This window comes from Musa acuminata, chromosome BXJ2-8 (assembly GCF_036884655.1).
Source record: "Musa acuminata AAA Group cultivar baxijiao chromosome BXJ2-8, Cavendish_Baxijiao_AAA, whole genome shotgun sequence".
NCBI classification, from domain to species: Eukaryota; Viridiplantae; Streptophyta; class Magnoliopsida; order Zingiberales; family Musaceae; genus Musa; species Musa acuminata.
The window spans coordinates 50,207,397-50,231,106 of record NC_088345.1 but is presented as its reverse complement, the minus strand read 5'-3'; the positions used below and the strand labels follow the sequence as shown (position 1 = coordinate 50,231,106).

At 34.4% G+C, this 23,710-nt stretch overlaps 1 protein-coding gene across 1 annotated transcript; it reads right to left on the bottom strand.

The window, feature by feature from the left end:
- Nucleotides 1–36: 36 nt before the first annotated feature.
- LOC103996046 (lysine--tRNA ligase, chloroplastic/mitochondrial) lies at nt 37–20,625 on the bottom strand. Its single transcript, XM_009416843.3, has 14 exons — nt 20,248–20,625; nt 19,448–19,660; nt 16,349–16,457; nt 15,960–16,068; nt 14,498–14,555; nt 13,744–13,812; nt 11,381–11,488; nt 10,059–10,151; nt 9,785–9,889; nt 8,606–8,812; nt 4,310–4,404; nt 2,950–3,040; nt 1,392–1,565; nt 37–448 (listed from the first exon to the last, which is right to left on the bottom strand). The coding sequence occupies exons 1-14, from the start codon at nt 20,500–20,502 to the stop codon at nt 356–358; spliced, it is 1,779 nt and encodes a 592-aa protein (XP_009415118.2). The 5' UTR covers nt 20,503–20,625; the 3' UTR covers nt 37–355.
- Nucleotides 20,626–23,710: the final 3,085 nt, after the last annotated feature.

The following is a 23,710-nucleotide window of genomic DNA, read 5'->3' as shown; positions in this document are numbered from 1 at the left end:
TGCTGGTACATCAGTAGACAAATGTGGGGCATCAACTTGAGAAACTTTGTTACGTACCTGATTTATTGACTATATATATGAAGGCTGGTATGTATCGTATCATTGCCCCAAAACTAACAGATAAAAAAGATGAGAAATTATGTAACCAGGTTGAGGAATCAGCTCACACAATGTATTCTATTTTACAGTTACGATCACAAAATCCCCCCAAATGAAAAAGGGTTTGAGCAGACGTGACAAGAGCTTCATAAATTAACACTGCAACCAAATTGCTGAGAAGAGCCTTCTTCAACATGCAAATGTATCACTCATCTGGAGTTTCTATTTGGCAACTCTGGCTTCCTTTAAAGTAAGCCTAATGCTGAATCTTTAGAACAGGAAATGCGATAACATCCCGTATACTGGCAGAGTTTGTTAGAAGCATCACTAGCCTATCAATTCCGAGACCCTGAAATGACAGCAAATCATGATAAATCTCATCCGGAACAATTTGTATCAAGCATTGAGATGTAATCTACCTAGAATAAGTTCTGGAGAAACCTGAAAAACACTCTTTGAACAACATTCTCCGAATCATTAAAAACTTAATTTTGTTCATTATTTTTAACTGAATGATTCTTTGAAGTTTGAACAATTCTCTCAAATTCATTAAATCCAGAATTAATGTAGTAATTGTTCAACTATTCATGAATTTAACATATTTCCCAGTAATTCAAGAAGTGATGCTATCATGGCTAATTTAGGAACCCAAAGAAAAGTTCTATTTTTCATCTTACATGATAATTCAATATTTGGCAAGACAATCCATAGCTTTGACAAATGTTGAAGCCCAAGATTGCAAGAGAACTAGGCGGACCTACTTTGGCTTCATTTTGACTATTCAAAAGAAAGGATTACACATACCTTTTTCTCAACCAAAAAGTAAACTAAACAATATAAAGGGGAGTTCAGAATCAGCAGACATACAAGAAAATTCAGTTCAACCGTTTAAAGGTTACTTCTTTTTACAACCAAATAGTAATAGAAAAAGAAGTTCAGAAAGCAACAATTCATTGGCAGAATCAGTTCAAATATTTCTAAATTTTCTAACAAATATATTCTGCCCAATTGCAGGAGGATATTTTCATAAACATATTATAACATAAGCAAAACAGGAATAAATACTTAACAAAATCAGGAAACTTATCCCATAAATGGCTATGTATTGACATCACAAGCTCCATGTCATTTAGATTTTAGGTATATTATATAGATGTGTAATGCTCTGCAAATTGAACTAGATTGACAAACATTTGAATGTCTTATGCTGGACATGATGGGAAAAAAACTCAAAAACTTAGAAAATGACCAGAAGATAAAGGGAATATGTTTAGGAAGAAAAATAATCATACCATTCCTGAAGCTGGGGGCATGCCATATTCTAAAGAAGTTAAAAAGTCTTCATCAAGTGAAACTTCATAAGAGTAATCATCAAACTCTTTTTCCCCTTCAACATATTTTGAGTTTGAAACTAGTGTTGCTCGCTTGTCATTGTGCTGCTTTATTTGCTCTTCAAAGCGAGATCTCTGTCCCATTTGCAAAAAGGATTCAACAAAGACTTTTAGCAGGGACAATGTTACACTATTCTAACTATTTTGAGTTTTTAAGCAAGCCCAGGTCACCAAAATACTGAAATTTTTTCCATTGCATGATACAGTTTAAAGATGTTGCTTATCAACTTGTCTTGACACTTCCAACTGAAAGATCAAATATGAACAAATTTGTCATCTACTTGCTTAAATGATGTATGACGTGACCCATGATATCATATTTATGTGAAATAAATTCACCGCATTTAAGCAAGTAGATGACAAATTTGTTCATATTTGATCTTTCAGTTGGAAGTGTCAAGACAAGTTGATAAGCAACATCTTCATCCATACTCAAATTAAGGGCTAAAAGATAGCATGACATGAAAATGAACATGAGATTTGGATCTTGATGTGAAGATAGTCATGATGACATGTAAAAAAAAACTAGTTTTCAAGGGTGAAATTACCATTAGTCCACTCTAGAGAAAGACATCATTTTTCATGACATTCTAGCATGCTGGTACTGTTTAGACATGTCATGCTTCTGTTTTGTGCCAATCAGCATTTTCTATGCTGGTTGGCACAGACTAAAAATTGGCGTAGCCATATGTCGGTACCTCCAGCACAAGTTGACATGACACATGGTGATACTACACAAGAATAGTACGATCAGCATAACAATTACATGCACTTGATGATGTGCTTTTAGATGTGCTAAACCAGCTTAAACAATCTTGTAAATGGTATCAATCAATCTAAAATCATTCTTAGTTAAACAGTTTCTTCTTTGTCCCATTGCCTCTTCTATAACATGCTTATTAACTTGATGATGCATTTTCACACTAGTCAAACCAGCTTAAAAAATCTTTTTTCTTTTGATGATGACTAATGTGATATATACCAAGTCCAAACATTTCCTTCTCCATGTTTCTCTCAATAACAATCATCCATCTCACATCCTCACCTATTAGTATATTAATTACCAACAGCTAAACACTATGATCCATCAAATATTGTTTTAATATATATCTTAGCACATGTACCCTTAATAAGAAAAGGGTCATTGTGGTGGACATGATAACCCTAGTCTGTTGGCTTAAAATTTAAAATGGCATGGTGCAGGCTAGGGTTGATTTTCGCCAACCCCATACTTGCCACACTGTAAAAGGAAATCAGAATATAATTTACCAAGCCTGGGATTCTTGTTGAAATGGTTAATATAAAACAATGGACATCAGAAACTTTCATATATTATCTACATACAAAAGTTATGCAAAAGACTAGATTGATTTATCATTTATGACAATTTATAAATTGCCAAAAATGTTTGCACTTAATTTTTCATGTACAAACCCTAAAACTTTGAAAAAATAATTACCTGATCCACTGGATCTGTAAGTTCTGAGAATGCATTAGCAATTTCACGACCACAAATATAAAGTTCAAACCGCTCAGTCAATCCTTTTTGCCTATACAATGGAGATAAAGCTTAGCAACACAAATATAAAGTTCAAACCACTCAATCAATCCTTTTTGCCTATACAATGGAGACAAACATTAGCACCACGAATTTAGAGCAAACTAAATAGATCGTACAGAAATTGCTATTATGTGATGTAGTAGTATTATGTACTCACATATTCAAAATTGTATGGTATATTTTATCATCTCCGTAATCTAGAAATAAACTGCTGAATTTGTTACCTAAGGTGATGAAGAGAATAGCGTGCACATGAGACCCTCACCAATACAGTATCTGGGGAAGGATCAATGCGTGTAGCTTTGACGCATACAAGAAGTTGTCTATATGAACAAAACACAAGTCAATCAAGTCACACAAAAAATCAAAAATCATCCTGTGGTGCCAAAGCTCGTCTTTTGACCTAGTATACCTTTTTCTTTGTTTGGTCTTGACCTAGTATACTTAAAGAGAGTAATTTTACACTATTTTTATAGATTCATTGAACTTAGATAATGAACCTTTATAAGCTAATTTAATGCTTGCTGGGCCTTGACAACAGGCAAGATCAAGCCATTGGCCAAATAAGACTTTGGATTTGTAAGTGTGTGGGTGTGTGTGGTTGCAAGTCGAGAGTAGGGGAATCTGGATAGGCCCCTTAGTGGGAGAAAGTTTGCATACCTACTCATTTTCCTTTTCCTTTTGTCCTCTAGCCAATTAGAAATGACAAGTATTCATCTTTTCTCTTTATGTTTATGTGTTAAAAGGATTGAATTTGTGAAGTCCCACTTAACAATTATTATCTGAGTATATTATCAAATTTGTTTCTTTAAATGATTTTCATTGACTAATCCAATCACATCTCAGATTGCTTCCGTTGAAAATGACAATTGGTATGGTTTGTCTAATAAAAAAGACAAATAATCAACTCTTTGCAGAGAGAGTTAAATATTTATAAGATGCATTCCACAATTTGTAGGCTTAAGCTGAAGCAACATGATAGTTAATGATCTACCCTTGCTTTGCCTTAAGTCTGAACAGAAGAACCTTCTTGGTAACAATTGATCCATTTACAAATTCAACTTTCAAAACAGTAATGTTGAATCAACACTTAAAGCACGGCAACTGTCATTTATGCTACTATTAAAAACAATAGTAGCATGTAAAAGATTCAAAATTAAACAACAAAGCATCATGCTTCATTCTTAAATTAATTCCCTATGGAAAAATGTCACAATAAAGCATATCACAGTCCAAGATACTTCTAAAATCTATTTACCTTCGGTGGGGTTTAGCCAATGGTGATATCTCAATCGGATAGTCAAGTACAAATGTTGGTTGTACAAGAGTCGGCTCAACAATGGTCTCAAAAATCTGAATCAATATGAAAGTTGTTAAATGCAGAATCCTTCTCAAGACGAACTTTTATGGATAAAAAACAAATTGAAAGAAAAATCTAGTGCCTATCAAATATTGCATCCATATTCTAGAGTTAGTCATTTCTGAATCACAAAAAATTTAGAACAACTTGTACACAAAAGTCAGAAACAATCATTTGACATTGGGTGCAGATCTTTTCCCACCATTTAGCTTTGTGGCATACAACAGGCAAGTTTTCATTTTCAATGATGACCAAGTAATGGTAATCATCTGCCATTCATAAAACCTCTAACTGAACTCATATTGGCTTACAAGCACCCTTAAGTTCTCCCATAACCTCAATTTTATTCATGTTTGGGACTAGTCCTAACACCACCAATGTGATTCTCAAGCCTAGATGAAAAAGTTGGAGGGTTGCATTAGGTCACTGACAACCAGCGTAAACTATGTCAAATCTCATGAACATGGATCTTAACCAATTTTATTATAGAGCTAGGTCGTCATCCGGAAGCGACGCAAGGCACTTTCACCACCTAGGTGTCCCGAATTGCAAGTGGTGGGCTGGGAGGTCGCTTGGAAGCAGCCCATCACATCAACACTTGGATACAGTGCCAAGTAGGTAAAGGCTTTCTCATTGTTTTGGACCATTGAGAGTAAATAAGTTAGTTCAAGAACAAAGAATTAGGTTAATAACTTGGAATTTCAGAACATTATCAGGAAATGGATTAGAATTGGTCCACACTATAATTAGAAGAATAATAAATATTATTTGCTTACAAGAGACTAAGTGGGTAAGGAAAAAATCTAAAGAGATTAATAATATTGGATTTAAAATTTGGTAATAGTAGGAAAGTTAAACACAGAAATGGTTTAGGAATTGATGTTGATAAGTATCTTAAGAATAATGTCGTAGATGTAAAAAGATTTGGAGATAGAATTATAGTTCCAAAATTTATGAAAGGACAATATGTTTTGAATGTTATTAGTGCTTATACCCCTCAAGTCGGATTAGATGATCAAACCAAAAAAAGAATTTTGGAAAAGCTTAGATGGTGTAATTCAAGGAATATCTATAACTGAAGAACTTATAATTGGAGGGGACTTGAATAACCATGTAGGGAAAATATATGATGAATATAAAAAGGTGCATGGGGGCTTTGGTTATATTAGAAAAATGAAAATGAGGATACGATTTTGAATTTTGTAACTTTGTATGATCTTATAATTATAAATATTCACTTTAAGAAAAGAGATAAACATTTGGTTATTTATAAGAACAAGCACGATTGTAGTCAAATAGACTTTTTTATCACTACAAGAATAGATAAAGTTATTTGTAAGCAATGTAAAGTTATACCTGACGAAAGTTTGACTAATCAACATAGGTTGATGGTATTAGATATTTACTGTAAAAAATAAAAAAAGAAAAAGATAATTAAAAATTTACTAAGACTAGATGGTGGAATTTTAAAGATTATAATGTAAAGATTTTTAAGAATAGGATGGAAAGGGAGACAACTTAGAACTTAGATTAGGATAATATTAATAGTATTTGAACTACGATGGTTAATAAGATTAGGAGCTTAACAAAGGAGATTCTCGATAAAACTAGAGGTAAAGGTATAATCTTAAGAGAGAGTTGATGGTAGTACGAGGAAATTCAAAAAGCAATTTTTGCTAAAAAATTATGTTTTAAAGATTGGCAAAATTGTAAAAATAAGGAGAATTTTAAAAGATATAAAAATTTAAAAAAAGGCTAAAAAAGCAATTAGTATGTTAAGATATAAACCTTATGATAATTTCCATGATAAATTAGATACATTAAAACCAAAGATCAAAGAATACTTTTTAATGATAATAAGATTAAGAAAAGATGAAAATTTTATTTTTATAAATTATTTAATGAATATTCCATATAGGACTTAAATTTAACGATAAATAATAGTGATAGATTTAATAATCATATATTTGTTTGCAAAATTAAAGTTAGTAATTGAAGAATATAAAAATAGCTAACAGTGTGAGCCCTGATGGTATCCCTATTGAGGTCTAAAAAAGTTTAGGAGACAAGAGAATAGGTTGGTTGACTAGCTTAATTAATAAAGTCATGGGATTCAGAAAGATGTCCGATAAATGAAGAAAGAGTTTTCTAATGCCAATTACAAGAATAAGGATGACATACAAATTTGTACAAATTATAATGGAATTAAAATCATGAGCCATATTATGAAGCTTTAGGAAAGAGTTGTCAAAAGTAAGATAAGACTTGAAAAAATATCTTTAAAAATCAATTTCGTTTTATGCTCGGAAGATCAACCATAGAAACTATTATTTATTAAGACAATTAATGAAAAAGTATAGGGAGAAAAAAAGATTTGCATATTATTTTTATTGACTTAGAGAAAGCCTATGATGGGGTTCCTAAAGATTTATTATGGTGGGTTTTAGAAAAGAAAGATATATCCACTAATTATATTAATATTATTAAATATGTATGTAATAATATAGCTATTAGTATTAGAACTATAGGGAGTGTGTCTAATGAGATTCTTATTAGCAAAGACAACATCAAATATCAGCATTAAGCCTCTTAACTTTTCACATTGATAATGGATGAACTTACTAATCATTTACATAATAAACCTCTTTGATATATGTTACTTGCTAATTTATTATCTTAGTTAATGAAAGCCTAAGTGAAATTAATTATAAACTTGAGCTAAGGAAGCAATCTTTAAAAACTAAATATTTTAGATTACATAGGACTAAAACTGAATATATAATATGTAATTTTAGTAATTCTAGGAATAGACGAGATAATGTAATTAAGTTGGATGGACATGAAGTTCGTTTAAGTAAAAAATTTTGATATTTTGGTTCAATTATTCATCAAGATGGAAAAATTGATGAAAATTTATTCATAGAGTACAAATAAGATGGTTAAAATGACAAGGGACGTTAAGAGTCTTATGTGATCATCAGATACTTTGAGATTAAAAGAAAAAATTTATAAGACAATTGCAAGACCAACAATACTTTATGGATCTCGGTGTTAGAGAGTTAAGAAACAACATATACAAAAGGTTTGTGTTACCAAAATGAGAATATTGAAATAGATGTGTATAGTTACCAGGAAAGATAGAAAAAGAAATACTTCTATTCATAAATAACAAGGTATTGTTCCGACAAAGAATAAGATAAGAAAAAATCATTTAAGATGGTATGGACATGTGCTTATGAGACCCATGGATGCGATAATCATAAGAAATGAAATGATTAATATTTGTGGCACGCGGAGAGGTAAAGAAAGACCAAAAAAACTTTAATAGAAATTATAAATAAAGGTCTAAGTCCTTTAAACTTAATTAAGCATATGATTTTTTTTACATATCTTAATGGTAACAAAAAATCCATGTAGTCGACCCTAAGTAGTTGGAACTTATGACTTTGTTGTTGTTGCTGTTGTTCGGAACTAGTCCTAACTTAGCACAAGTATAAACAATTTATCTTGTTATGGCTTTAGTTGTGGTATTCAATGTCAATCTCGACATCCTTCTCTCTAGCATATGACTTTTGGATATGTTTGTTTTTAGTTGCCCACATTTTCATCCATAAAGCATACATAATATAATAGTCATTTAATTCTTTTTCCAATTGAAATGGGCATAGAACAATTGCATAACATTCGATTTTTATATAAGCAATAATTTATTCAATCTCTATTTCTAGCTGAGAGATAAATTTAAGGTATCTAAGGGCTTTTGTTGTCCCTTTTCTTTTTTTGGTATTTCCAAACCATTAGTCAATATTATATCTGAATTTTTTGGTCTAACATTGGTATGCTACATTGCACATTTTTATTTGGTTCATCTCAAAATAACTCTGACCTCAAACAAACTAAACTTCCAAACTAAATTTAAGTTTTTCTTTCTAAACTGAGTTGTTTTGAGGAGACCCTCACACATGCATACTATACGCTTGATGTGAAATATTTGTAGTCAGGGGAGTATGATATATTATTGATGTATGTGCTACCATATTAATTATTTTGAGAATTTGTCATTTTTTTTGTTTAAACAAGTTATACTGTATGGAATGATAGAAGATTGTTGTTCTATCTTGTTTCATTTTGGCAACGACACATCTAGAAGGTATGTTGTGCCCCAAGAACAAATTATATCCTGGTCTGATTTACCTCATTAAGAACATGTCCCACGGATGGACAAGTTTCAACCAAATGGCTATCATTATTTTCTGATCTGCTTCCTAGTATCCCCCTTGCAACCCTTTTAGCAGCTTCAAGATTGTTCTTGAATTCATCAAAGTCAATGCCAGTGGCTTCTTTAACAAGATTATGCATAGTTTCCCTTCTCCACGGTCGCTGTAATGATATTTGAACTCCCTACAAAAAACTAAAAAAAGTTGGTGACTTGGTGCTACAAACAGCAAGCTAGCTTTAAACCAGGAAGTATAAAGAGATTAGAAAGAAAAAGCATGCTTGAGTATGTTTACAGTTTACACATCTAGAAATTTAAATATATCCTATAAAATTAGAACCTAGTCGAACTAACAGCCACCAGATTCCAACTTCCATGAAATCAGAACTACTTGTTACTCAAAAACACTCGAAGGAGTATTTTCATATGCATCACATGCTATACAACTTATAGATCAAGTTTTGGAGTAATTCATGATGTACTTCAGGTTGATTTCTAACTCTAGTGCACATTTAAATGTGGGCTTCTCTTCATGACATCAACTATAACCTTCTTGAAAGGGCACTAATGAAAGTTGAAACTCTACACAACTTGAATCAAAGTCATCTTCATTATAACCATAAGAGACTTTGCAAGCTTGTCACTGCTACAGAGTTGTTAATGCTATGACTAGCCAAAAGAAGTGCCAAATAACATGCTGAGGCCTCATAGTTGGCCACTTTTCAGGCATGTCAATGTGTACCAAGTGATGGCATGAAGCATTGAAAACCAGCATCCATCAGCATAAACTGGCACATAATAATATACATATATGAATGATACAAACCTCAATACCATCTCAGAATTTTGCTGTCACAGTATAAAAAAATTCACATGATAGTATGCCACATGCAAGCATGGAGGCATAATACAAATCTTGATGGCCTGAACCAAGTACTTCACAATCGCATGACCTGTACATCAGTCCCTGTTCTAGCCAATGGAACTTTCATGAGTAGTCTAAGCTAAGTTATTAGTACAAATATATTTTGCCTAGTGGGTATTTAGAATCCATGCATTCTATCAATGAAATATGTGTTATTATATGAAGTTATGAACTAATGACCAATTAACAAGAAGTTACCTGCCAACAAGGTTTTCAATCAGGCAAAATTTACCTGATAATCAATGTCAAGCTTCCCATGAACCACAAGAGCACATTGAGTAACAATTTCCTCAGCCATGTTCATCATGCTTTGGTAGTCAGAATATGCTTCATACATCTACAGGTAAAGCTAGTGACAGAAAAATCAGTATAGCAAACAAAAAAAAAAAAAGCAAGCTTAATAGTAACAGCGTCTACATTTAAATTAGTTTATTTCAATGCAAAATATGCTTGAAAATAGCAGCAGTAGCAATCACACAAAAACTAAAAAATAATATTAGTACAACCTCAATAGTGGTGAACTCAGGATTATGACGGGTTGAGATGCCTTCATTTCTGAATATTCTCCCTATTTCAAATACCTTCTCAAGGCCCCCTACCTGTAATTATCATGCATGATTAGGAAAGATATTTGGCTGAAGCACGAAAAGAACACTTCAATACTAGAACGACAATAAATCCTAGAATTTACACTTTTAGGCAAATGAAGAAATTTGCTCAACAAGCCACTTACAAGACTTGATGGACTTTTGCTACAATGTTGAAAATATGCTAGAATTTACACTTTTAAGCAAATGAAGAAATTTGCTCAACAAGCCACTTAAAAGACTTGATGGACTTTTGCTACAATGTTGAAAATATCACCAGCTTCTTCAGCTGTATTTTTGAGAGACCAATTATTGATGTAATTGGTAAATGAACGTGTCTTTCTAATTTCTCCCAGTACCATGAGGCAGCACCACTCCCAAAAGATTCATTTGGTCAAAGAACTACAAATATGTCATGTCTCACCCAGCGAGTTAAACATCATTAGTACCATCTCTTCATTATTATAAATTGTGATGCCAAAAGGTTTGTGCAGTGAGAACCTATAAGTTGTCAGATTAAGCATCATCAACATGTTCCTAGAAAGTGAAAAAAATTATGTAGATTTAAGTAACAAGTTTTTGTTGATGAAATATGTGACTATAAAGAAGACACTATCAGCCCATATTTGAGCAGTCCACATATACAGTATGGTGAAACTTCTAACCCAATTGCTTAACAGCATGGTGTCTTTTACAAATTCTTCTCAGGATCTAAAACTTAGTAATATTATCAGATGCTTATCCAATGACAATATAGTTCAATTTGTGCAAATCAAAACTTGGATACTTCAGAAAATGTACTATAGGCCTATGGGGATTTTCAAACTATCAATGTGAGTTAAAAGTTAAAACATCGATGTTTTGATCTTTGCCTCAAATAAAAAGTAATATTTATGCTTTGTCATTTATATTTCTGCCATGGGGAATTACATGACTATCAACCAAAGAATATGGTTCTGGTATTAGTTCATTCATATGAACCTTCATATGAATACACAGGATAATGTAGAAAAAAGAATCCATTAAATCAAACTATTCAAATGCATAACTGAGCTAATGCTAATAGTCGTTCTAGATAGCTTTAGAACTTAAATGGCTTATTATAAGGGATTACTCATCCCCATCGAACTAAGATCTCGCAATTTGATTAGTCTCGAATACATGACCAAGAAGATGAGCTAAGATGCTCCACTTGAAGAGTATTATTAATAGTTGACAATTAAAATGCCAATTAAACTCACCAGCATTCTCTTCAAGTGAAGCTCTGTTGCAATTCTTAAATAAAGATTCCTTCCAAGTGAATTATGATAAGTAACAAAAGGCCTAGCTTCTGCACCCCCAGCTGCTCCCTGATATACCAATAAAGCCATATAAATAAGTAACCATCGGCTCATAAAAAATACAAAGTAAAAAAGAGAAAGAATTTAAATCATTTACGGCAGACAACCAAATACCACTTCAACGGAAAAAATAAATAGGATATTTTGGTACGAACATATATTGAGCCCAGTAGGTTCATCATATGTTAGTTCAAAGGCATCAGAAGACTAAGAAATAAAGGCAAACATTATCCAGATATCAAGCTTGATTAAAAAAGATCATTTTGCAATTTAAGCTTGCGCATAGGCAAATAAGTTAATAGGTACTGACTATCTCTGTCTCGAAAGAGAGCACATAGGCATGAAGAATGCAGATTGAGATTAAAACTTAAAAAGAATTAAAAGTTGCAAACTACCGCTCGGTGCACATTCTGATGGAAGAGAAATGAAAATGACCATGATCAATCTTGCCTAAGACAAATTAACCAACTGCGAATTTGCATGCAGAGTAAAATAACTTAACATTATTTTACAACATCCTTTCTGGATGTTATTCATAGAGCTAGCGAAAGCTTAAGCTTTATTTGATACTCTTTGTATGTGCTCTTAAATTTATCTCCCTCCTTGCCTTCTTCCCTAATAAAAGAGCCTAAGCATTCAAGTCCAATCCTTGTGTCCACATCCATAAAAGATTAAAAGATTGCCTTTTTGATGCTTAAGTGGTTGGAATTTTTGCAGTACTCTCTGTTTGTTAAAATCTATTACACAAAACAGAAAAGTTCTAAATCTATTTATACAAAATATTTGATTGGCGGCCAATTCTAAATCTATTTATACAAAGTTGTGATAGACTTCAAAGGCCTTTATGTTAGTTTGGCAACATGTGGGTGGCATGGTTTCCTCAATTTCACATGTATGAGCTGAACCAGATAGAATCTCAAACAGATTTTGCTCAAGACCCCACATCACTAGCTACAGAGGATAATAGAAGGTTTTGGTGGATAAAGTTAGGATAAAAAAACAACAGGAGGAAAAGGAGGGTTTTGTTAGAATTGAACATTGAATAGTAAGAAACAGTAGCCAAAGACAGAATTGAGTCAGCATATCATTGTTAAATTTAAGAAGTGCATCTTTACCAGCATGTCATCATCTGCCACCAGCTAAATGTTAAGGTATATCAATGAGGCAACATTTCAATTACCTAGACATCTCATGCCTAAACTTCCAGCTCACAGCAGAAAAGCATGAAAGCATGTTACACAATGGTCAGTTGGACAACCCCTATCATGTACCATCAGTGCTCCAAAGAAGTTTAGAAACATCATGATAGTCATCATGGATGACCAAAATTAAACATGTAAATTAGTGAAAATCCATATAGAAAGGCCAAGTTCAAACACCTGAACCTACCTACTGGTTTAGAGTAATGAAACAGATCATTAGCATGGATAACAATTAGTATGTTTTGGCTATTACTCCCACTAAAACCCAGCTATTGAAGGCTCAAATGTCTCCTTAATCTGTTTTATACATTCTCTCTATTAGATGGTCTGCTAGCAATTGGCAATAACATACCTGGCCCTCTATGGTCAGGTGAGATCTTGAAGCATGATGAGTGGTGTACATCATCCGGAAAACAACAAACTTGTCGCGCTCAAATTTAAAGAAAAACAAGATTATTAATCTTCTTGTTGATGATTTGAATTGAAAAGGTCCACAACAAATAGAAAGCAAAATTTCTTAGTTGACAAAGCACATACTTTCAGGGGCTGTATTAGCTTTCTCAACTGAGAGAAACCATCATAGTAGCAAGGTCTCTTATATCCAAAACTAGTCTGATGGTCAATGATAATAGGACTGATATTCATGCAGAAAACAAAAAGATGAACTGAAATCATCTACAGCTATCTCACTCTGTACATATTAATCGAATACCCTAATTGGACAAACTTCTATCTACACTCAACATTTGAGCCGAAGGCCACAACCAACTCCACTCCTTCCTACTACTTTGACATAGTTTTTGCTGTTCTTTAAATTTCTCCATCATTCTATTGGTTGCACATATTCTCCAAGCATTTTTGTATCATAAACAGAAACAATTCATGATCTGATCAATATTATATAACTAACAGCAGTGAGCAAGATGATCTTTTAACATCAAACAAGTTCAACGAATTGATAAAGGAGTTGTTATAGCAATTTGACAAGTGAGACCTGTAAGACTGTAAAATGTCAGAAACAAAAGATTTTGAACCAAGCAGAATGATTCTAATAGGCAATACCTGTAAGACTGGAGTCTCAACTTCAATAAAACCTAAAGATTCCACTGTCTTGCGAATCTCAGAAACAATCTGAATTTGTCGTACATAGTCAATGTATACACAGAAACAAGAATATGTTAGTTTTGAGGTGCCACATTCTAGAAGCATGTACCAAAGAGTAAGCATTAAAAATTGGCTAAGCAAAAAGTAGTAATAATGCAACTGACATAGCATGGAAAGAAAGAAAGGAAACTACAGTGTTGAAGTTACAAACAGGGTTTAGACTTTAGAATACTAATCTGATACTAATTCTGGAAAGTCAACAAAGTAATACATACTGATCAGGATGGTACAGGTCAGTACACACCAAAGTATAAAGAAATATTCAACATTGGTATTTGATACAACAGTACAACTTACCTGCACCTGATCAGACAGCTTTATACCGAGAAGCACAGTCACCATACCACATAATTTCAAGTCACCCAAGACATGCATATAAATATTGCATAATTAAGAGTACTAAATTATATTGTAATATACCAATCCTTACAAGTATTAGTGATAAGTAACAAATATATTCAAGAAGAACTGACAAATATATGTCACCACATTATATTCAAAAGGAAATATTCAAAAGGATAAAAAATATATGTCACCACATTACAAGAAGAACTGACAAAAAAGTAAAGGAAATATTCAAAAGGATAAAAAAACAAAGCCAAAAATCCATTCAAACAAATTCTCCATTAAAAGAAAACATATCCTTTACCACCTTAGCTCTTATCCTAAAGACATCAGCAACCTCATGATTGGCAATCATGTCCACATACCTGATCACAAAAATAAAAACTGAAATTAAGATCATTTTGCAAGAATTAAATGTGTGATAGATATTATTAAAGTATGGGATTTTGCCATCCAAAAAAAATGATGTAAATTTTAGCAATATAAAATCAAACTAATAGCCAAAACTAAAATCAAGCACAACAAAATAATATCAAACTAATAGATGGACAGTTTCTATGAATTGCTGTGCTAGGAGGATGAAGGATGATAATTACATTTGTTCTCTTCTGAGCAAAATTTGGTTAAAAAATCCTAACTCAAACTCTTTACAAATTCTTCAAACTGAATTTCCAATTATTCATTGTGAAGCCACTTCAAGTCCAAATTATTTTTTTGCTTATTATTGTCTACCATGGCCACAAAAAAAATCTAAATGAGTTAGTCTTCAGCTTGAGTATATCAGTAAAGTTGTTTCTGTCTCTTGGGAAGTACCAGATTCCGATTGAATAAGAGAAGAATGGAAGGAAGCTCCTATAGCATATTTTGATGAATTGAGATGCTGATTTCAAGCTTCTGGATTCATGGCCCTTAAATATAAATTATCTACTCGTCAAGACTCAATAAGCAAATTGGTGATGGCATGAAAAGTAGGAAATAAGACAGAGTTCTCAAGTTCCTTAAGTTCTCTTAATTTAGAAGCTGATTTCCTTATGCCTGGAGTCTCAGACCTCTCTCCAGCAGTTCTTACCATCTATGAAAAGTCAGCTAACAGGAAAGTACCTTTTAATGTTTACTACTTCTGGATTGATGACAGTTCTTGTTGTCAGGATTTCAAGCAAACAAATATGAGGTACTACGATTTCAAATTGCACCAGATCTTAAGCTTCTATTTGAATTTGAAGTGTTTTAACAAGTCTGGATATTGACAAGGTCTTGTCTAAAAGAACAAACAAAGATAACAAGTCTAGATATTGATAAGGTATTCATAGCAATCTAATAGCTGATATTTTCTTCAAAACAAGCTCAAGGTTGAATGCATCAGATAAATTTGATCTCGACAACAAAAACATACATGAGAGGTTCATCAAAGAAACATACGAATATGACAAAAAAAATTCTGCAACTGACAAAAAAATCAGAAATATAATTACAACAAATTTTATACAAAATACTAGCTTCAGCTCCTGTACAAGTATATATATTCAGTCTCAAAAAGGAGGCAGCCTAGCGCAAAGGTTCCCAAAAATTAAAAGCCTCTCAGTTTCCTGTGAATTAAACTCTTGACACTCAAATTACAAGGAAGCATTTTATCGTGGTTTTAAAGCACTCACTTTCTGAAGGAAAATAAAAGTTATTTGTCAAAACCCTTTTAAACACAAAAATGCATAGATACTTCTTATAGGAAACCAGACAACAATCATGTCTTGATTTAGAACAAAGAAGCTCACCGTTGGCGATATCGCTTATCCACATCGGTTAGACCATGATATTTATCTGGTAAAGGGAGTAAAGATTTTGTAAGGATTTCAAAATTCTTCACACAAACAGACAACTCCCCTGCACAAAGGAAAGAAAAATCAAATCAATATATTTTTTTTTTTAAGAAAAGACAAAACAGGCCAATCTTAATTAATAAGAACTCTTTTGAGATCCATTCTAAGATTCAATTATATCAAAACAACAAAAAGATTGTCACCCAGTATCTAATACTTAGCTTTTTCTGATATAAAGCTCATAATCATCAATGTAATTGTCTAGCATAGAACATACATCATCACGTTCTCTAGCAAAATCCAACACATAATTCAAGGAATGTAGAGCAAGTTGCTGGTCTAACCTTTTTCTGTCTTCTTTATGGATCCGTTCGCGCCGACAATATCACCAATATCAACAAATGTCTTCAGCTGCTCAAACTGATCCTCTAGGATTTCCTTCTCACAATAAAGCTATACCAAGCACAAGAAATTAATGAGAAACCACATGTAATGTTTAACATTCTCAGGTAAAATGATAACATTTAAAATTTTAGAAGTGTGAAATTATTATTCAGTAGTGGAGTTGGCAACAGGCCATATTAGGTTGGGTTCTGGTCTGATTGAGGCTGGATAGTAAGGTATCCAGTCAACTTAAACCCAGCTCGATCATCCAATAGATAAAGATAATGGTCAACTAGTTTGAGCCTATTCAAATGGATCACCTCGGTTGACAAATCAAAATGGCTCATGGCTGTGCCATACAATTTTTTGGAGGAAAAAGCTAGGTTGGCTCAGATCAAATTGAGCCCCGTAGATGGTAAAACAATGCTTATCCCATACCTGACCACCTGTCAATTGGCTTATTTCCAACCCATTAAACCATTTCCATAGGTTTGGAGAAGGCCAAGTCAAAGCATAGTTTGTCTGGAAAATGTGACGTGCTGAGTTGAGATACTGCTAAAAATAGGGGGTATGCCACTTAGCTTCATTCGCTGTGCTTGGAAAGAAGGATTATTTAGTTTGTTATTTTAGGCCATGGTAAGAATTTAATCACTAATTTAGATCACAAACAGTATTAGGTAAAATTTTATTGTATCGGTATTAGCTATGTATCTAATTGGGTCAAAAATATGGTAAAATGCTTAAGGCTCTTAACTTGTTGATCTTCTTTATTGTTTAGTAACAATTAAAAGATTAGATCTACCTTGGCATAATTGCAATTCCTAATCTAAACTGTATTACAACTTGGGCTGTGTCTTTAGACATTATGGTCTATAGATACTCAATGAGTTGCCCAATTCCACACCATGATCAGTTTATACATTGTATCGAGGTCGTCCAAATTGCATCTTCTTGTCTACAACATGCTGGTACAACTAGTGTCACATGGCTTCCTACTACACAACCATAATTATAGAAGATGTCAAGTGGCACAACCCTGTCCCCAAAAAATATAGATATTTCTATTTCAATACGATGTGCCAGCGTGTAGGGTAAGAATTAAAGCTACACAACCATGTAGGTTAAGGACTAAAGCCAATCATAAATTATTGTGCCAGCTAGTACATGGCATATCAACATGATGGCAACACAAATAACTGCATATGGAGTTTTATATGTTGGTACGGTCCTTTGATAGGGGTTTCTTTTCGGTAGGTGGAAGAATATAATTCTAGTTTGATAGAAGATTCGAATGAATGGCTTGATCTTGCAACTAGGTTATTTCTATTTTAGTTTCTTTGCTTCTTTATCTTTTTCCTCCTTTTTTCTCTTAGTGTTGCCAATAAGTGTGCCGGTGACATAGAACAAATGCATGGAAGGATTTCAAATTACATTAAAGCACTATCCATTTAGTAACCAAGAACGAGGTTGCAAAATCTTTTAACAAAAAATTGTATATTCATATAAATGTAGAATTTAACTGGGACCCTAGGATTCACACCTAAGACAATGTGGTAATCTAGAGACAAAGAAAAGAAAGTGAATTTATACCACATTCATTTTGATGCCAGCAATCACTCATACAAATCCATCAGGGAAGTAGAAATTAATTTAAAATTTACTGTATACAGGGAGGAAAAAACTAAGAGTCTCAGGCATCTGATGAGATAATTCAAGGACACAAGACCACTGGTATCAGGCTTTGGGTTTGAGATACTTGGGGTACCTAGGTCTCTACGAGAAGAAATGATAAGTTTGATCAAATTCCTAGAGTTGCACAAGAAGAACTAAAAGACTTCCTTTAGTAAATGCTGTTAAATACAAGGTAACTCCTAGATATACCAAAAAGAACTGTTCAGAAGAACACATGGATCTGTATTTTATAAAGGATCTATAGTGACTACAATTTGGCATAATTTTAGCTCAACACTTGATTTAAAGCTTCTTGTGTGTCACTTCAAATACATTACATCCATCCTCCCCTTTTCTGCTAATTCCCTCAAAATCTATTTGTGAACTCAATCTAGTGTTCCAAAAATCAGAAACTAAATTTACTTCTTGTTCAAATATCATGTTCATTATATTCATAAATTCCAGAAATCTTGAGCAATTCTTCTGCAAAAAAACTAAGCTTACTTATAGGATCATATCACTATCCAACAAATGTTATTTGGCAAAACCTTTAGTTCGACTTAAAAATTTTAATACCAAAATATGGTTGTCAACTGTCAAACCCTTTTTACAAAAATCCCAATCTTAGTTGTGGAGGTATTTTTTGGGAGTACATGAGAATTCGACCCTCTTTTATGGTCTCTATTCTATATAAATACTAAACCCAAGTCTCTTATTTACAATATCGATCTGTCCTATCAGATATTTTACATGATAAAGGCCCCCTGTTCACATATATAACTAGGTACCAAAAGAAAAGCAATCTTTGGCTTATAAAACCAACATAATTACCTCTGACAATTATGCAATTCAACTGACACAGCTGGGTATAAAATTCAACAAATGGTAACTATAAAATTAATTGCCAAAAAATAAATCAAAATTTCATAAAAAGCAAGGGAGGAAAGAACTAAAAGCAAATTTTATGAAAATAATTTCAGCACATAGCCTATGGCATGCACCACCTTCAAGATCTGAAAGTTGCCTATTATGCACTTGAAGTGGCACTTGATTTGACCAAAAAAAAAATTCAAACTTGGAGGATACCACATGTACAAGTATCCAAGGAGATCATGACACTAGTAAACATTTTCAAATACTTTTAATTATCATCGTCAAGAGAATAGTATAAGACGAGTGGAAATAAGGATTCACTCTTGAGTCTGAACAATCACACACTGCAGAAATTCTCTGACGGTCATATGTAAGCCATCCTCACAAAGTTTAGGACTTACTGCTGAACAAGCACACAGTGCAGAAATAGAGATAGAAACCCATATATGTGACTCAAGATGTTTAAAACTTTGAAAAGAAGATAAAGAAGATAGGTGAAAAACAACGGGACACACCTGAATTGTCCCAGAATCATCTCTTAGAGTCAAGAAAGCCAGTTTACCAAATGCTCTGCGAGCAATAATTCTTCCTGCAATTGACACTAAATCTTCCTTGCATTCTTCACCATTTGCCAATTGGCTATAAATATCTTGGAGTTGACATGCTGTGTGGCTCCTGGTCCACTTATATGCATATGGTTCATGACCCTTGCTTCTTAGTTCTTCAACCTGACCAACCAACTTGGTTCAGTGACATGTACCTTTAAAAATTCAGTATTCTTGTTACATTGAAATATTTTAAAATTTTTCATGCCAGGAAGCAGCTTAATTGATATGAAACGTACTACAATAAAACATGTTAATATCTCTGTCTCTCTACCCATATAGATTGAATAAAATAGTGAAACAGTAAAATAGACTATATATATACACGGACACACACATTAGTTAGGGATGCATGTCAACTGCGCATAACTATCTACAGCAACTAAAAGAAAAGATTTAAGTTCCCAGGAGTCTAGTTTCTCTGTGGTCAGATAGATCTACTTGAGTATGGTTCCAGTTTCTTGACCATACAAAACAACACGGAAGGAAATCCAGCATCTGATTCGAAGAAATTTCTGAGACCCGTCGTATAAATTACAGCTCTACTCAACCATCCTGTAATAAACTCCTACAAAGAAAAGGAGTGACAGAAAGGCAATTTGGCGGGCATATACAGAAGATTCAATAACCAGTTCATCGTCAATTTCTAAGGGCAGCAAACTTTCCTCACAAGAGAAGAAAGAGGAGTTCTGATAAGGGAAAGAATTTGCCTTTTTAAGACGGATGGCACGAATGGATTCCCGGTCGGAGGTGGAAGACGAATTCCGGCCTCGACGGCCGGGATTAGCCGGGGCAACGGTGGTAGACGGCAATTCTGCTGCCGCAGCGGCGGAGGCAGCGGAGGAGGAGGAGCAGCACCGGATTCGAACACTAACGTTTGCCCTAGAGGTCACGGCGGCGCAGGCCGCCTTAGAAGCAAAGCCGATGAAATGCGAGGAAGTTCTCCACACCCTCAAGGCGTCCATCAATGGCCCCTCAGAGCTTCCCGGCTAGAAGAAGGGTATGGTGGAGAGGGCGTGGTTTCATGAAAAGGGAAACAACGGGATACGCTTCTTGAAAAGAAGACGATAGAACGCGCTCTCGTGGTCTGTAGCAAGTGCACGAATCTAAATGCGACGTTCCCCGATCTCCGAATCTGTTTTCAGCGATAATAATTTTGTTTTCTTTTCTTAAAAAATAAAGTCCAAAATCCACGTGGACAATAATACTCGAACTATCACAATATTAAATGACGATTTTCCTAAAAAAATATTTATATTTTAGGCATTTTATCAAAAGGTATCCCTTTTTATTTTTCTCTAACAAAGAACACTCAATATATCCCTCAAATATATTTTAGTCAATTTTTTTGCCCACTTTTAACCAATTTTTAATTGTTTCAATGTCTTCGTCTAACTCATTTTTCAATAGCATAAACTGTCATTTAAAATACTTTTGTTTGTTTTAATATTTAATTTGTTGCAGTATTTTCTATTTGCTATAGTATTTTTACCATAATAATAAAAACATTATAAAATTTCTTTAAAAGCATTATAAATGATCTAAATAGACTTCTAATCTCAATCAAGCTAACTATAAATCTAAAAATATTATATTATAATGATTTCTGAATAATGACTACCAAACAGGCAATATATGATATTACTTACAGTTTATCATAACATATAATCTTCTACCAACCACTTAGAATGGTTGAAACTCGAATTAATAATATTTTTAATACATATATTTTATTTAAATTAAAATGCATAATCGATGAAAATATAAGAAACATTTTATGTACTTAAAATTTCATTACTTGCATATAATAATAAGTAACTTGAGTCGAAATATTTGAACAAATATACTATTTCTAATTTTTGAAGGAAAGACATGAATATTTATTCATTTTAAAATAAATACTCGATATTTCAATTAATCATCAGATTTAATGTGGCTATCATCCCAGTGTCCAAATGTAATTATTGGATGATATTGATGAAGATGGACCAACAATGATGAACAAGATTGAATTATATTCAATCCATAACTACCCATAATAGGCATTGGATATTGATAGTATATAATTTGATTGTTCAATCTGGATATAAATTCAGAGTTAATCGATGTTTATTTCATATTTTTCACAAGTCAGATCTTGGATAATGCAATACGACCCCAAAGTGTTGAATCCATCAACGTTGACGAGGTCGAACTCTATAAAACTATGTCGTATATTATTTATAATAAATATACGTATCAAGGTTCATCGTATTGTATCATACCGACGTTTCGATCCGGGCTCGGTACAGTACGGTACCAATGTACCGGGCGGTACATCAGGGCGTACCAAACGATACATCTTGATGTACCGAATAATTTTATACTTTTTATATTGTAACAATGCTACAGTATAGTACTGTAACACTGTAGCGGTACCGGACGGTCCGCGTACCGATAATCTGTCGGATCGGTATCGGACGATACGTTTCGGTATGACAGACCTTGATACGTATGATGTGGGTTCGTATGATTCAACCAATGGCTTAAATAATATTAGAAAAAATATTTAGAAAGATACATGAAAAGTCCTTTGCGTCTTACTTGATATTGAGGTAGTAGCCACATGACAACACAACACTAATAGTGGTATCAATATAATGGTACGGTGAGGTGTATTCACATCCACGTACCGCTGAACTCGGTGAAGCACTAATACCGAGCTGCATCTCGTCGAGGCACGGTGTGCTATTGTAAGATTACATGGAGCTGCTTGGCGATGTTAAGATGTCTATCCCTTTCGCCGCGATTGGATCATGCCAAGCTGCATCCCTTTTGCCGGATTCGTCAGTCTAGTGGAGGCATCGGGTGCTACAAATGCGATAGTGTCTTGTTGCTTGGGCACTACGACGTTGCTTCACATCGCCCAAGGGGAGGAACTGCAGAGCTCTCTCGGTCGTTGCTCCGCCAAGCCGAACTACTGCTACACCTTGCTGAAGCAGCAGTTGAGTTTGTGTGGTTTGTTCATGTGGAACTGCGTCTTGCCGAGGCGTGGCACGCTACAAATGCAAGCTTGTGGAGTGCTGCTTGGCCACCCTTCGCCTCACCGATGGCCAACAACTAGGTCATTTCGACACGGCTCGATGCAGTGTTGCCGAACCCAAATGAAGTGCACCACTGCAGCAGCCAAGCATGCGGTGTGCCAAGCTTGCAGGATACTGCCTAGCCATGCCTTACTTCACCGCCGGAAAGGCATTTGTCCGAGCGTGAGCTGTTTCCAGCACCTCGAAAGCATCATCACAACCATTAGGTGATGCACGAACAGCTTTCTCAGCATGGGACATGAGCTCTCTAGCATGTTCTCCGGATGCCCAACTTGGCCCATCCGCCGATGCCATCTGCTACACCGACGGCTTGCTCATGCTCGCACACGCAGCGAGCGTCATCTCCTATCAAATTTTCTTGTCTTTATCTTCGGTGGCCTCCTCTCGCCAACTGCACTGTGACTTCTGCACCTCTGTTCTTTGTGTTTCGGTGGGCAACTTTGGATCTTGAGCAGTGGAAGATGACGATGATGATGCAAGCTCACAGTTACTGCGTTCCGGGTTGTAGTCCTTCACGTCGGAGGATGGGGTCCAGGATGAAGCCTTGTCTTCCTCAACGTCTGCCGTGTGGCCGAATGATGTCAGTGTCTTCACGAGATTCCGATGCCTGATATTTCTCAAAGCTTCACGTTCGGCTTTGGAACTTCTGGAAGCCCCGTCTTGCTGGGGTGCGGATCAGATTAGCAGGCGAAGAGCCTATCTGTTGCTCTGAGCAGTTGGGCGAAGGAGAACTTTCCGATGTTGCTCGTTAAACGTAGGGGTGGCAGAAGATTGGCCCCTTGGCTTACTGCTGCAGCTATTGTTATTGTTAAAATAAAGAGATAAATGAGTTGTAGAAGAAGAAGTTGAATGTTATTGACATATCCTCCGTCTTTATATACAGGTTAGAAGGAGAAGTTTCCTCAACGGGTTAGAGGATTTCCCTCAACAGAGTAGAGAGATTTCCTCAACAGTTAGGGAAATCTCATCTACTTATCATGCCCCCGCAAGATGGTGCTCCTATCAAGGAGGCCAATCTTGGACTGATGTAATGCAAACAGCTTACGAGCTATAGGCTTCGTAAGTGAGTCGGCCAATTGATCAGCTGTAT

Bases quoted from the DNA above. Each gene is read 5' to 3' on its own strand.
- LOC103996046 (XM_009416843.3), bottom strand. From the start codon at position 20,502: ATGGACGCCTTGAGGGTGTGGAGAACTTCCTCGCATTTCATCGGCTTT. The intron at 19,661-20,247 runs GCAAATTCTTTC...TTGGTTGGTCAG, and splicing joins GTGCCATCCGTCTTAAAAAG to GTTGAAGAACTAAGAAGCAA. The intron at 4,405-8,605 runs GTAAATCAGACC...ATATTGATTCAG, and splicing joins TGGGACATGTTCTTAATGAG to ATTTTTGAGACCATTGTTGA.